General features: G+C 50.8%; 1 protein-coding gene across 1 annotated transcript in view; it reads left to right on the top strand.

Annotated features, from left to right (window-relative positions):
- The first annotated feature begins 9,796 nt into the window (after positions 1-9,796).
- Positions 9,797-13,023, top strand: part of TOGARAM2 (TOG array regulator of axonemal microtubules 2) — a 36,226-nt gene continuing 32,999 nt past the window's right edge. Inside the window, 6 exon segments of the mRNA XM_030858041.2 lie at positions 9,797-9,869; positions 9,872-9,919; positions 10,349-10,630; positions 11,247-11,318; positions 11,321-11,448; positions 12,151-12,341. Of these exon segments, the coding sequence (XP_030713901.1) occupies positions 9,797-9,869; positions 9,872-9,919; positions 10,349-10,630; positions 11,247-11,318; positions 11,321-11,448; positions 12,151-12,341 (794 nt within the window).

Raw genomic sequence — 13,023 nt, 5'->3', positions numbered from 1 at the left:
GGTGGAATGTCGGTGTTTGGGTCTCCTCAGGCACCCACTTAGGACTGCCCGTTAGGGTGCATTCTAATGATTCAGGGACCATGAGTACCACCAAATATGGTTACACCTAAGAAACAAATTTGCTATTTTCTGCCAAACTTTGACTTCATTAATTATCCCCAACCTGGCAAAGTCTGCACTTCCCCACCCCCCAATTTTTTTTTATTATTATGGTAAAATATACATATCATTTAACCATTTTTAAGTGTATAGTTCTGTGGCATTAAGTACATTTCCATGGTGGTTCAACTGGCAAAATCTCTTATTTGGTGATTTTGGTGGAAGGATCAGGTTCAGGAAATGAAAGCGAATATGAATACAATGAGTCTGTTGTGGAGACCCCAGAGTTAGGGCCGACAGCTCCAATTCTGGGTCCGAACTACAACATGGCAGTGATAAATCTGCTTAATTTCTTTTTTCGGTCTGTGACAGGAGAGTAACGACAATGCTGTTTGTGACAAGGATGCTGTGAGAACTGAATGGAGCAGTGTCCGTGGGACACTGAACACGAAAGCTCAGTTCGTGTTAGGCATTTTCCAGTATGGGAGAGGGGGAGGGGCGCAAGTTTTAAGGGAAACTCCTTTCTGTCTCTGACATTTTTTAGAATTTCAGGCAGAGCCTTATGGGTAAGCACAGTCCTCCTTTTCCACAGGTGAAAAAGTGAACTTAAGTCTTTTTTCTGTAACGCATTTTAAAAATCTGTTGTTTTACAAGCTATGACATTCATTGAGTATATTTTGGAACATATCAAAAACATAGGGCTTCCCTGGTGGCGCAGTGGTTGAGAGTCCGCCTGCCGATGCAGAGGTCACGGGTTCGTGCCCAGGTCTGGGAAGATCCCACGTGCTGCGGAGCGGCTGGGCCTGTGAGCCATGGCCGCTGAGTCTGTGCGTCCGGAGCCTGTGCTCCGCAACGGGAGAGGCCACAACAGTGAGAGGCCCGTGTACCGCCAAAAAAAAAAAAAAAAAGCATAAAGAAGGAAAATAAAATGTTAAGAGAGGTTAACCATTTGTAACGTTATGGTGTATCTCCTTTTAATATTTTTCTCTTTGCATGAGTGCATACACATTTTTCTTATGAAATTGGAATCTCATATTAATATTATTCTTTGTCACATAAAATATTGTTAATTATCCCTTGAAAGAAGAATGCTTGTGGTTCTACCTTATTAAACTTGAACTTACTCTCCTATTATAATTTGTTATAAGTAGTGCTACGGTGAAGTTCTTACCTTTTGTATTTTTCTTTAAATGTATCCTTATGAGATATTCCCATGAGTAGTGTTACTTAATTAAATACATGAATATTCTCTTCAGACTAAAGAAATTTGCCAAAACCCTTTTCCAGAAAGGTTGTGTTGATTTTCAACCCCACAAAATAGTGTGTTTCCACCTCATCATGAACCTCAGGTCACCTGCAATTCTGTTGCCACTTGTATTTCTTAAGAGTATTGTGGGTTCAGGTTCGTGTCCATGCTTAAAGGGATTGTCTTATTTACCTGTAAGGGCTTTTTATATATTAAAGATACCTCTTGCCAAACAGATGGCACAAATATTTTTTCCCAATTTGCCTTTTATCATACTATTTTCCTTTATAGTTTTCTTATTTTTAAGCTTAATAAATTTCCCCCAGGTAGATAATTCTTGTATAATATTTTGTTCTAGTCCTTTTATGTTGTTGTTTTTTTTAAATATTTACCTCTATAGTAACTGGTTGTGATGTATCAGTGCATTGTGAAATAAAGTATGTTGCAACCACCATTTTTCAAAGTAGAAAAGGTAATTATAGAAAAGATTAGTGCATTGCATGTAGTTAAGGGTAACTGTTTTAGAGGTTGCAACGTAACATGTGTTTCTGTGGGTAAGACATTTGAAAGCTGCTGCTCTCATCCATATGGAATTATTTTTGGTATAGCTGTGAGATGAGGCTCTAACCTAGGATTCCCCTGCACACACCAGTATTTTCCACACTGTTGAATACTGTTTACTGTGGACTGAATTTGTGTCTCCCTAAAATTTGTATGTTGAAACCCTAATCCCCAATGTGATGTTATTGGAGATAGCGCTTTTGGGAAGTAATTAAGTCATGAGAGGGGAGCCGTCATGATGGGATTGGTGCCCTCGTAAGAAGAGGAACAAGAGAGCTTGCTTCCTTTCTGCCATATGAGGATATGGTGAGAAGACTGCCATCCGCAAACAGGAAGCAGGTTCTCACCAGGTACCAGATCTGCCGGCACCTTGGTCTTGGACTTCTCAGCCTTCAGAACTGAGAAATGAACGTTTGTTGTCTAAGCCACCCAGCCCATGGTAGTTTGTTATAGCAGCCTGAACAGACTAAGACCCTGCTTTCCTATCCCATAGACTTGTGCTTTCTTTGCCATATGGTAGGTCTGTTTCAGTGCTGTCCATTCTATTCTATTGATCTCTCTTCTTGTGCTTTGTAAGTCATTTTGTTGTTGTTCGTACCTTTTTATACTTCTTTGAAATATTTTCCTAAATATTTTTGCCTTTTCATTCTTCCATATTGTTAAAATAGTAAAGATTCTTTGGTTGTAAGAAACAAAAACTTACTAGATGCAGCTTAAGCAAAACAAATGTAGTATTACAGTTTCAGAGAATCTGTGTACACAAGCGGAAACAGCTGGGGAAGAACCCTAGTGCCTTTGGGTGGTCCCTTATTTGCTGCCCTCTGCTGCCCTCTATTGCCTCAGAGTTCTCTCTGGCTGCCTTACAGTCCAAGTCTATGATGTTATAATCCAGCCACTTGCTGATTCTCAGGAGAGCTGGATATTCTCTGCCTCTCCAGATCCCCTCTCCACCTTTCTCCGTCTGCTCTTCGCCCTCGGTGGTTGAGTTTTACAAACTGCATCAGCCCAGCTCCCTTTCCTGGCTTCTGGGAGGGTCAGCCAAGTGGGTGGTACTGGCAAGTGATGGGAGGGTGGGAGGAGAGGAGGTCTGAGCATTTATTCCCCCGGGTGAGCCCTTTGCCCACCACCTCTGAACCCCTTCTCTCCCCACTTGCAATGGTTTATATGCAGAGGTAACCACTGTTATTTTACATTCTGGATCTCTCCAAACCTTTCTCTATGCATTTGCATACCTACAGATGTGCTCTTAGGAATTAAGTAGTTTCTTTGTTCCCACATAAATGGTATCATACTGTATGTAGCATTCTGCAACTTGAATTTTGCTTTTTATTACTCAATATATCTTGGAGGGCTTTCCAAGTTAGTAATATAGAACTATTTCATTCTTTTAAACTGCATCAGGATCAGCTGGCGGGCTGGTGAAAGCACAGATTGCTGGGTCCCACCCTGGAGTTTTTAAGTCAGTGGGGTGGGGAGGGGCAGGGAACGTGCATTTCTAACAAATTCCCAGGTGGCATTGATGCTGCTGTTCTGTGAACCTACTCCCTTTTGAGAACCGCTGCAGTGGTTTTAGGCTGTTGAGCCATCCCCTAATAGACACTGAGGTTGTTTCCAATTTCTCAGAAAAATAAAGAAGGTGGCAGTGACCTTGTCTGTACTGGTGCATGTGTACCGAGATCTTCCTAGGGTGGGTATCGAGAAGGGGAATTCTAGGTCACAGGGTATGACCTGTAATTTTAGTAATTACTGTCAAATTGCCTATCAGTGGGCTATAGCAGGTTACAGATGAACTTTCAAATAATTTTCTCCCAAGTTAAAAATAAATCTGATGGGAATTTTGACTGGGCTTGAGATAAACCAACAGATTAAGAGAATTGGTTTTATCATGGAGTACTATAACATTAAAATTTGCTTTTCTCATTTGAAAAGTAAAAAATTTCCTTTTCTCATTGGATAGGCATATAATATGATTATTATTTTTTAAGAATTGGGAAATGGTGACTCCTGCTTCGACCTCCTTAGGTTGGGATAATTACATTGGGAGTAATGATCTAGTTGCTCCTCTAAGAGTCTGTGAGCATCCCAGCCTCGGCAAAGTACATAAGATTCTTATACATCATATTTACCAGGCTGTTACCTCATGAATGAATGGTTTTGTGTGTTAATTCAGCAGGATAGGGGAGCACTGGGGTCTGTATAGGTGGGAATCTTTTCATGGGGAAGGAATTTTTTCGCCTCTCTTCTCCCACACCTGGATTCTCAGTGTTTCGCATACAGTTGATTGCATTTGACACACAGCATTGGAATGTCCCTGGGATTAGGGCTGTGACAAGTATAATGCAGGAATGGGGATGAGTAGGAGGATACAGGTAAGCAACTAATTAGAATACAAGGTAGAATGAAGTAAGCGTCATTTACTTTCGCAGGTGAAGTGCTGTGGAAGCCAGGAGAAAGGAGAGACTGATTTACTCCCAGCCAGGGATCAGAATTGAGGACTTGAGTACAGTGACCCAAGCCTTGAGGGAGGGCCTTTTAGGAAGCAAGGACGATGACAGTGAGTGGCAAATAGATGCTTAACAGGCGTGCTCTAAAAACCCCAAACCTCAAACACCTGAAAACGCTCTAAAAAACTCAAACACTTACAGGGGAGGTCCTTGATTCAGTTAAGTGGCAAGTTTTTCTCAGGTGTCCCCAGATGGCCCTTTCTCTCTCACTAGACATGCTGTGTCTGGAGTTCAGAGCACATGTGTGTTGCTTCTTGTTCTTGCTTGAATTTGCTGAGTTTAGCGAGTGCACTTAACACCTGGTCACTGTCATCACATTTTTCTCCTATCCTCACCAGATTGCCTTGGTTACTTTCTCAGGTTAGAAGGACGATGTCAATGTGAAAAACGACCATTAGATGTCAGCCTTGCTTTGTGCAAATTTTTTCTTATCGCAGAGGAGGCATTTTGAGGAAAAGCTGCTAGTTGTGACCTCTTCCTGTGTAAACTCCCATGATGGGTGGGGGAGTTTGTTTTCTGAACCCCACCCCTGGGCTTGGCCCAGAGAAACCTTGAGATGCTTCCAGCTCTCTTTCTTTTCTGGTGACCAGGTCCCAAAAGAGAACCTTGAATGTCCCTAGCCCAGCAACATGCATCATGAGAGGGACCGAAAATGAATCCCAGTTTAGAGGAGATCGGGTCTCTAGGCTGTGGGCTGGCACCTCCAGATACCTGGGTCTGTCTTGTAGGACTAGAGGGCTGGCCCCTGGTAACTTTAAAGGTAGTGTGGGTTTGCACGTTTGTACGTGTGTGTGAATGTGTGCGCGTGTGTGTTCATGTAGGGTGGGGGAGGAGGGGGAAGAGCTCAGACCTGACATTCGTGGTTGATTATCTACCAGCAATGGTACTGAATTATTCTTGTACATGACTTCATTCAATCCTAACACAGCCCTTTGTTAGGACGCTTTTTCAGATTAAGAAACCAAAGCTCAGAGGAATTGAATAAACTTCCCAAGTTAATTCAAGAGGGGCAGAGCAGGGGACTTCCCTGGTGGTGCAGTCGTTAAGACTCCGTGCTCCCAATGCAGGGAACTAGATCCCACCTGCATGCCGCAACTAAGAGTTCACATGCCACAACTAAGGAGCCTGCCTGCCGCAACTAAGACCCAGTACCACCAGATAAATAAATAAATAACTATTAAAAAAAAAAAAAAAAAAGAGGGGCAGGGCAGGGTTCCAACCTAGCTGTGACAACCTCAAAGCAGAGTTCCAGGTGTCCCGAGGTGGGCGTTCAGGGGCAGGCTGGGGCAGGGCTGTGGGTGGGAGGGCTGCCTACACCCGGGGCCCCTCTTCAGAGAGTATTTGAGGAGGGCACATATTTTGGGTTCAAACACTAAGTGTGGTAACTCGGCCGTTTTGCCTTCCTCTCTCTCTCTCCTCGCCTGGAAATGGCACTATTGTTCCCACCAAACACATCTGAGCAGATGAGCTCTCTGACTTAATGGAACCCACATTCCAGGATTGGGAGCCGACCCCCTCCCCAGTCCCCCTGCTCTGGTCTCTCCTCCCTACTCAGATGCTGGCCCTCCTGCCGAGGGCTGTTCATGTGAGGACCAGACTCTGCCCAGCTCCCTTGGGAGCAAGGTGGACCCGGAGTGGGGCACTGGCTCCCTGCGGGCTGTACAAGGTACAGGGCGGTTGGGATTTTGTCTTTGGGGCCGACATTCTTTCCTGGGAGACTCCATGTTTGTTTCCTTTCCACCTGAAACCTGAGTCCCTTCTGTCGCCTTTTTCATTCCTGTGGTGTTGGTCACCATGGAACCTCTTTAGCCATTGCTTTAGTGGAAGGAGTAGACAACGTCAGTTACCTCGGGCCACTCCTCTCCCTGAGTGCGGACACCGAGGCCGGGGGTGGAGGAGCCAGCCATCTTGGGCGATCCAGAACTTCAGGGGTGAGGACGGAACCCTGGTCCCCAGAACCCCCTGGCTGTTAGCCCTTTAGGTCAGGGGCTGGCTCTTCCAACAGGGGACACACTCCTTGGTGCCCAGGACAGTGCCAGGTCAGATGGGGGTTCCGTGAATTGTGCCTCAGGGGTCAGCACTAAGTACTGTCCATGCCAAACCCGAAAGCTTTGTCCACATTTGGAATGGAATTTCTGATCCTGGTTTTTACAGTTTGGACATAGATCTTTAAGTTCCCACCAGGTCCTGGGGAGGTGGCACCCACTGCTCTCACATAAGACATGCTTGTCCGTCCACAGCTGTGGACACCTCCCCGTGGGCAGGCACTGAGGAGGTCCTGCATGTAGACCCTGCGGGCCCGAGGGCTCAAAGGTGTGGATGCAAGCGGTGGGCAGGCCTAAAAGGGGCTCTGCCGACTGGGTTGCCTGGGCAAGCTACGGAGTGGGCCCAGGTGTCCCTCAGGGAACGGGGGAACCTGGGCCGTCTTCGTCCGCCAGGGAGTTTGTGGGGAGTCGGGTGGAGGGCCGGCTCGCTCAGAAGGTGCCGCTGGACCTCACGTATCTGTCTGAGGCAGCTCCAGATCTCCTCTTTAGCCTCCTAGACGTGGTGCTCTGGGCAGACTGAGTAGCAATATCCACTTTGGCAGCCTAAGGTCAGAAACAGGGCTGGTCTCTTAGTATAAAGGGAATCTGAACTATAGCCCAGTGGTTCCAATCCTGTTCGAACATCAGAGTCACTCAGAAGTTAAGAAAAACACAAAACAAAAAACCCCAAACAGATCCCTGTGGCTGCTCCCTAGAAAACTCTACCTCACTTGGGGCCTGGGGCGAGGCCTGGGAATCTGTCATTTTCATCAGTTCCAGGAGACTCTGATCTGCGGCTGAGGTGGAGAACAAGGGCTGTAGCTAAATGTCGCTTTTCCACATGGAATTCGCACAGAAAGTCTGCGCTCTGGTTGGGAATGGGTAGCAGGTGTCTGTGTGGCCTGCAACCCTCACTGCCCCCAAAGCCTGGACTCCAGCTCGCTTGCTTTAATTCAGCCGTGGAAGGTCTGTCCCCCCAGGAATGTTCCTTCTGGGCTGTGCCCAAAGCAGCCACCTTGCCAGTGTCTTGAGTCTCTCACTCAGTGGGGCGAGGAGTGGGGTGTTGGGAGCCGTGGAGCAGAATCTCCCTCCACGTTGCTCGAGAGAAGTACCGTGTCCCTCAGCTATTCCTGGCAGCTTGTCACTACCATGTGGCCAAAGCCCTATCCCAGCTGTCAGCAGCTCGTCACTACCATGAGACCAAAGCCCTATCCCAGCTGTCAGCAGACAGGGGGTTGCCTTCTCCCCTGATCGTGAGGAAAATTCTCCTCAGACAGAGAACCCGAGTGGCTTGAGGCTGTAATCAGCGGGACCAGGCAAAGGCTGGGCTGGGGCCATGCTGGCTGGGCCGGGCTGGAGCCACTGTTTGGCCAGGAGGGTTGCTAGGAGCCGCTCGGCCTTCTGGGGCCTGGGTGGGGACACGGCGGGCTGGCTTCCAGACGGAAGGCAGGTTTTCTCAGTCCCTGAGTTGGGATTTGTTGCTCAGCAAAAGGAAGTTGGCATTGCATCCTGCCCTGTCCCCAGATGATATCTCGAGGGACCTACTCTCGAGTAGAAATTGGGAGATTTGGGAGATGTGGCCTTTGCCCTTGATTTTATCACTGATCAGCTCTGGCCGTTCACCTCCCTGCCTGTCAGGGTGAAAATGGGTCACTGTTATCTCAGCAGAGAATTTAGAAAATTGTGTGAAGTCACAGCATCTGCGGGGAGACCCTTATCACATGGAAAAAGAATGAACTCAGATCAAGGGCGCGAGCAGATGACTGACCCCAGAGGGTTAAGGGAGGCTGGGAAGGGCTTGGCGTGCTCAAGCGGTCGGCACAGGACACTGAAATGGCTGAGAGGGGCTGAGGTTGGCTTGGTCAGCAAAGTGAGAACAAGGGCCAGGAGCCTGGTACAGATGGAGACTGGCGCACCTGAGAGAAAACTGGAGAGCTGGCCTCCGGGGAGGCCCTACCGCGTACCTGCGTGATAAGAGGGGTCACAAAGCTTGACACTCAGCATGAGCTTCCAGGGCAGCTGGCAGAGCGATGAGGAAAGTAGCAACTGATGGGGAAACAAAGTGTCAGACTCCCCCTTGATAAACTCCACCTTCCCCAAGACCCTGAGTTGTCCAAGAGCAAAGGCGGGTTCATGGGTTTCATGGACACTCTTCACAATGAACTCGGCCTACAGTCATGCAGCCCGGGGACTTGGTAATTTTGAAGCGTCCAAGAGAGTCCAAATGTTATAAAAGAAGCGTCCTTTGGTTTAGTGGCAGATTTCTTCACTGTAAGAATGCTTTAACTCCTGGCGGGCTTCCCGCGAAGTGGTATAAAAAGCGTTTGTGGTTTGTACTGACTCCTTTCTGCCTCTCCCCATCATAGGTCCCTGGATGCTACAGGTTGGGGCCCTCTGGATACCTGAGGATCGTACTCACGGCCCAGAAAGTAGCTGCTCCCTGCAGACCACCTCCCAGGTGCCTTCTCCGCCCAGGGCACGGGCACCCGTGACGCTGTCCCCCCAGGTAAGGGGCACCTAGGGAAGTCATGAGGGGGTGGGGATCTTCCTCGGGTACTCCCAGGGGCTCCGCCTGGGGGATGTAGCTGGGCTGCCGGGCTTTTCCATCCGGGCCAGGCTGTCTGTGGGCCCTCCCTGCTCAGCCGTCCGTCAGGGGCCTCCCTGGCCTGACTATGGCCTCCTCAGCCTGAGCTTTGCCTCCACTCTCGAGCTGGTGGGCTGGCCGAGGGGCTGAGTGTGGTCTTCTGTGGTGGGAAGATGGAGATGGGCAGGGGATACAGGAGTGGGGCCTCCAGGAGCACCGGCTGGCCCCGTTTCCTCAGCTGACAGGACAGGAGAGTGGGAACAGTGTGGCCAGCTGTGTGGCGGGAGACTGGGTCCCAGGCCTGGCGCTGCCACTGGGAGCCAGCTGTGTGGGCCTCAGTCTCCTCTGCAGAGTGAGGGGATCAGAGGTCCTGCCCTGGAGAGAATGCGTGCTTGTGAGGTGGAGGGCCACTTCTCCCTGGAGGGCTTGGAGCAGGGGCCTGGAGACCCCTTGGGAGGAGTGTGGAGAATCGGGAATGCCTGAGCAGTTCAGGAAACAGGCCGCGGTGCTCAGGGCAGGGCACCTGGGGAGCCCGTGAAGGAGGCTGAGAAGGTGTAATTGGGGGAGGGGTTTGGAGCCAAGCTGGAGGTAGAAGTCAGGCCGAGAGGGTGGGGAAGACTGGGCTCTGGTGGGGATCATGGTGCCCTGGCTGGCTGGAATTGGGATGGCAAGCCCCCACCTGAGGGCCAGGCTCTGCTTTGGGGGACAGGCTGCAGAGAGCCCGGGGCAGTCTGTCCTCAGTCCTGGCCTCAGTGGACTCTAAGATGCCGCTCTCCCTATGTTTCTGTCCCCCGGCAAAGTTCTGGCTCCGCTGGCCGTGTACTGTGGGAGCATCTCTTGGACCAGTGCTGGACACTCCCGGGGGGAAGCAGTGACTCCAGCCCAAAGACTTTTGGAAAAGGTGAGACTGGGGGACTGGGCCTAGTGACTTGGTCACATCAAATGACCTTCAAGTGCCCAGGGCAGCCTCTCTGGGGCCTTTGGGCAGAGATGGGGGATTCCACCTGACAGCTGCCCAGTCAGGGCCAGTGACCACGGAGCAGAGCTTGGGCCTCGTCCTGGAGGGAGGAGATGGGTGTGTTTAGATGCCCAGCTGTGTCCTCAAGCTACTGGCAGGTATTATTTTTACTTTGGTCCCTACTGAAAATGCCCTTTGGTTTTAGGTGGTTCCTTTCAATCCTGTGCCTCAGGGGATGGAGTTGTACGGAGGGGACCCGCAGGAACAGGGAAGTGGGGCTCTTCTAGGAACCCCGGAAAGGCAGGGCTGTGGTCCCTGGCTTCAGGACCTGGGCTCCTCTAGCACCGCAGCTCTGGTCTCTGCTTCCCTCAGCCTCCCTCCGGCCAGTGCTGAGCGTCCTGCTAGAGAAGCCATCGCAGCTCTTGAGTGGATGTGGGGAGCCTGGCAGCCTCAAGCTGGGTGCTTCCCTGAAGGGCTGGCAGGCCAGGAATGGCCATCCCAGGAAGCCTGGGGCCCTGTCACTGGGCCCCCAGCCCCTGGGGCCACTTCCTTCGCTGGAGTCGGAGGCCAACCGTGTGGCCCGGGACACCACTCAGATTAAGGACAAGCTCAAGACAAGGAGGTTCTTGGAGGGCTTGGCAGCATCTCCCCGAGGTGAGCCCTGGGCCTGTCCACCTGCCACCTGGGCTGTGAGGACCAGCAGGTGTCCAGCTGGCAGCTGGGCTAGTCAGGCGGCACCTGCCAAGCACCCTCTCTCTACACCCTCCACCTCCTCCCTGGAACGCCGTCTCCCACCGGGGCCTCTGCGGTAGCTCCCGACCTGCCTCCCCATTCTCACCCTCGCTGCAGAGGAATTCTAGTCTTCTAGGCTTCGCTGCAGAGGAATTCTTTTTGAACACGAATCTGACTATATTCTTCTTTCACTTCCACGGGCTATGCTTAACGCCACCCAGTGGTTTTCAGATGGCCGCAAGGACTAGAACCTGTTGTCCTCACTCCTAATTCAGTACTGATTTTGTTTCCCTTTCTACCCAACCTGCCTCTGAATTTTAAATAGGTAACTTTGATTGACACTTTCTACCAAATTTTACAGGCGTGGGAAAGGACACTCAGCAGAGTCTAGTGGTGCGGGTAGAGCTGGGGGCGGATCTGCACCCTCATCTCTCCATCTCAGCTGCCCCAGGACATAAAGCCCTGTTGCCAGCATCTCAATTAACCCCATTCCCCGCACTCCTGGGACTAACCTACTCCCTGTCCCCAGCCCCTACAGCCTCTCTGGATCCTGGGGGAGCCCCCAAAGGAGTTCCCCTGAGGACCGCCATTCCCCGGGCTGCCTCTCAGAGGTGCCCAGGCCGATGACTCCCATCCAGAGCCTCCCCACCACCCCGGAGGCCAGCGGAACCAAGGACAAAGGCCTGGACCCACCCAGGAGCCATCAGGGACCCCAGGAACTGAGACCCGGTGCCCAGGAGGTAAGGCGGTTGGACTGCTCTGAGTCTTGCTTCCCTGCCCTTCTGTTTTTCTTTCTATCCTTTACCAACCCCTGTTCCCAAGCCCTGAGCTTCTCTGGAGGTGTCTTCTCTGGCTTGGGAGTTGCCCCAGAGGTACTGAGCCCAGTCCTCCTGAGCAGAGGCTGTGTGACCACCTGTCTTACACTTGGTGGTTCCCAAGCCATCTCTGATATAAATGTTCCAGAATTCCTCATGCTTCTGGCCCTCCTCATTTTTGGTAAGGAACTGTGGCAGAGGGGACAGAATGCTGGGCTGGGACTCCGGGGATCTGGGTTCTGGTTTTCACTCTGCCCCTCACTGGTTGTGTGACCTTGGGCAAGTCACTCCCCTCCCTGGGCCCCAGTTTGCACTAAAAAGAGGGAATTGGACCAGATGTTTTTGAGGATCCCTTTCGGCCCTGACGTTCTAGGATTTTCTGAAATGAGAACAGAAAAACAAATAATAATAATAACAAAAGGGGTTGGAGTAGGAATGAGGGGATTCCCTTCTTGCCTAAAATGGTAAGGAAACAATGAACCTGGGGTCCCAGGGTTGTGTGGCTGGAAAGAGGATACTTGCCAGCACTTCTGCCCAGGTGGCTGCTGATAGAAGGGACTGCCTGCGAGGTGAGCATCCAGATGGAATGTTTCATGGACCAGACCCCTCCTCCAACTCCGCTCCCAGGCGCAGGTGTCCCAGCAGTACCTGCACTGCAGTGGCGAGAAGATGCACAAGTCCCTGGCGGGCATTGTGATCCCGCCCATCCCAAAGGACAGGGTGCCCGCCGGGACCTCCTCCTGCACGCCTGGCTCCCTTCCCAGCCTCTTGCCTCCAGGCCAGGACATCCTCATGGGCCTGAGGCCTGCCACCACACGGTAAGCAGCGCTAAGTCAAAAGTACCTTGCAGCCCTCTCTCCTCTACCCCCCAAGATCCTCTTGGGCTCCCTATGGCTAAGCCTCCATGCCAGGGCAGAACTCTAGGGGCTGGGTGTGTGAGGGGCAAGGTCCTCCACTGTGAGCCTCAGACCTGGGGTTGTCACAGCTCTCACCCTTGACTCCAGCGGGAGGGGTGTATGGGCTTAATTAACAATGAGTCGGCCTCTGTCTTCTACCAGTGTCCTGGTGTGTGTGGTGGCTGCAGTGATGAATAAAATACAAATTATTTTAAAGCTCTATTGAATTCATGGTAGCTGTTTGTGACGACGTATTGATATTTTCTTAATTAATGGACACTAAAAATACAAGTGTTATCGTGGCTGTGTATATGGGGGGGGAGTCCACAAAACTTTTGAACTTAAAAAGGGGTCTTCATACCCCCAAAAGGCTGGGAATCAGTGGGTAGAGGATCTCTGTGTTGTAATGAATCTGGACTTATGGCTGGTAAGTGGGACAGAGGGTGCTCTCCACATGGCCAAAGACATCCCTGTGGTCAGGCCAGACTGCTGGAGTGACTGTGTGTGTATGTGAGAGAGAGAGAGAGAGAGGGCGAGAGCGTGCGCTTTACCTGGGGTCGGCTGTAGCTATTTCTCTCAAGTGGGGAAGGGAAGCGCCTTCTCA

The sequence above is a fragment of the Globicephala melas genome, chromosome 12 (genome assembly GCF_963455315.2).
Source record: "Globicephala melas chromosome 12, mGloMel1.2, whole genome shotgun sequence".
Taxonomy (NCBI): Eukaryota; Metazoa; Chordata; class Mammalia; order Artiodactyla; family Delphinidae; genus Globicephala; species Globicephala melas.
This window is presented reverse-complemented; position numbering and strand designations above follow the sequence as displayed.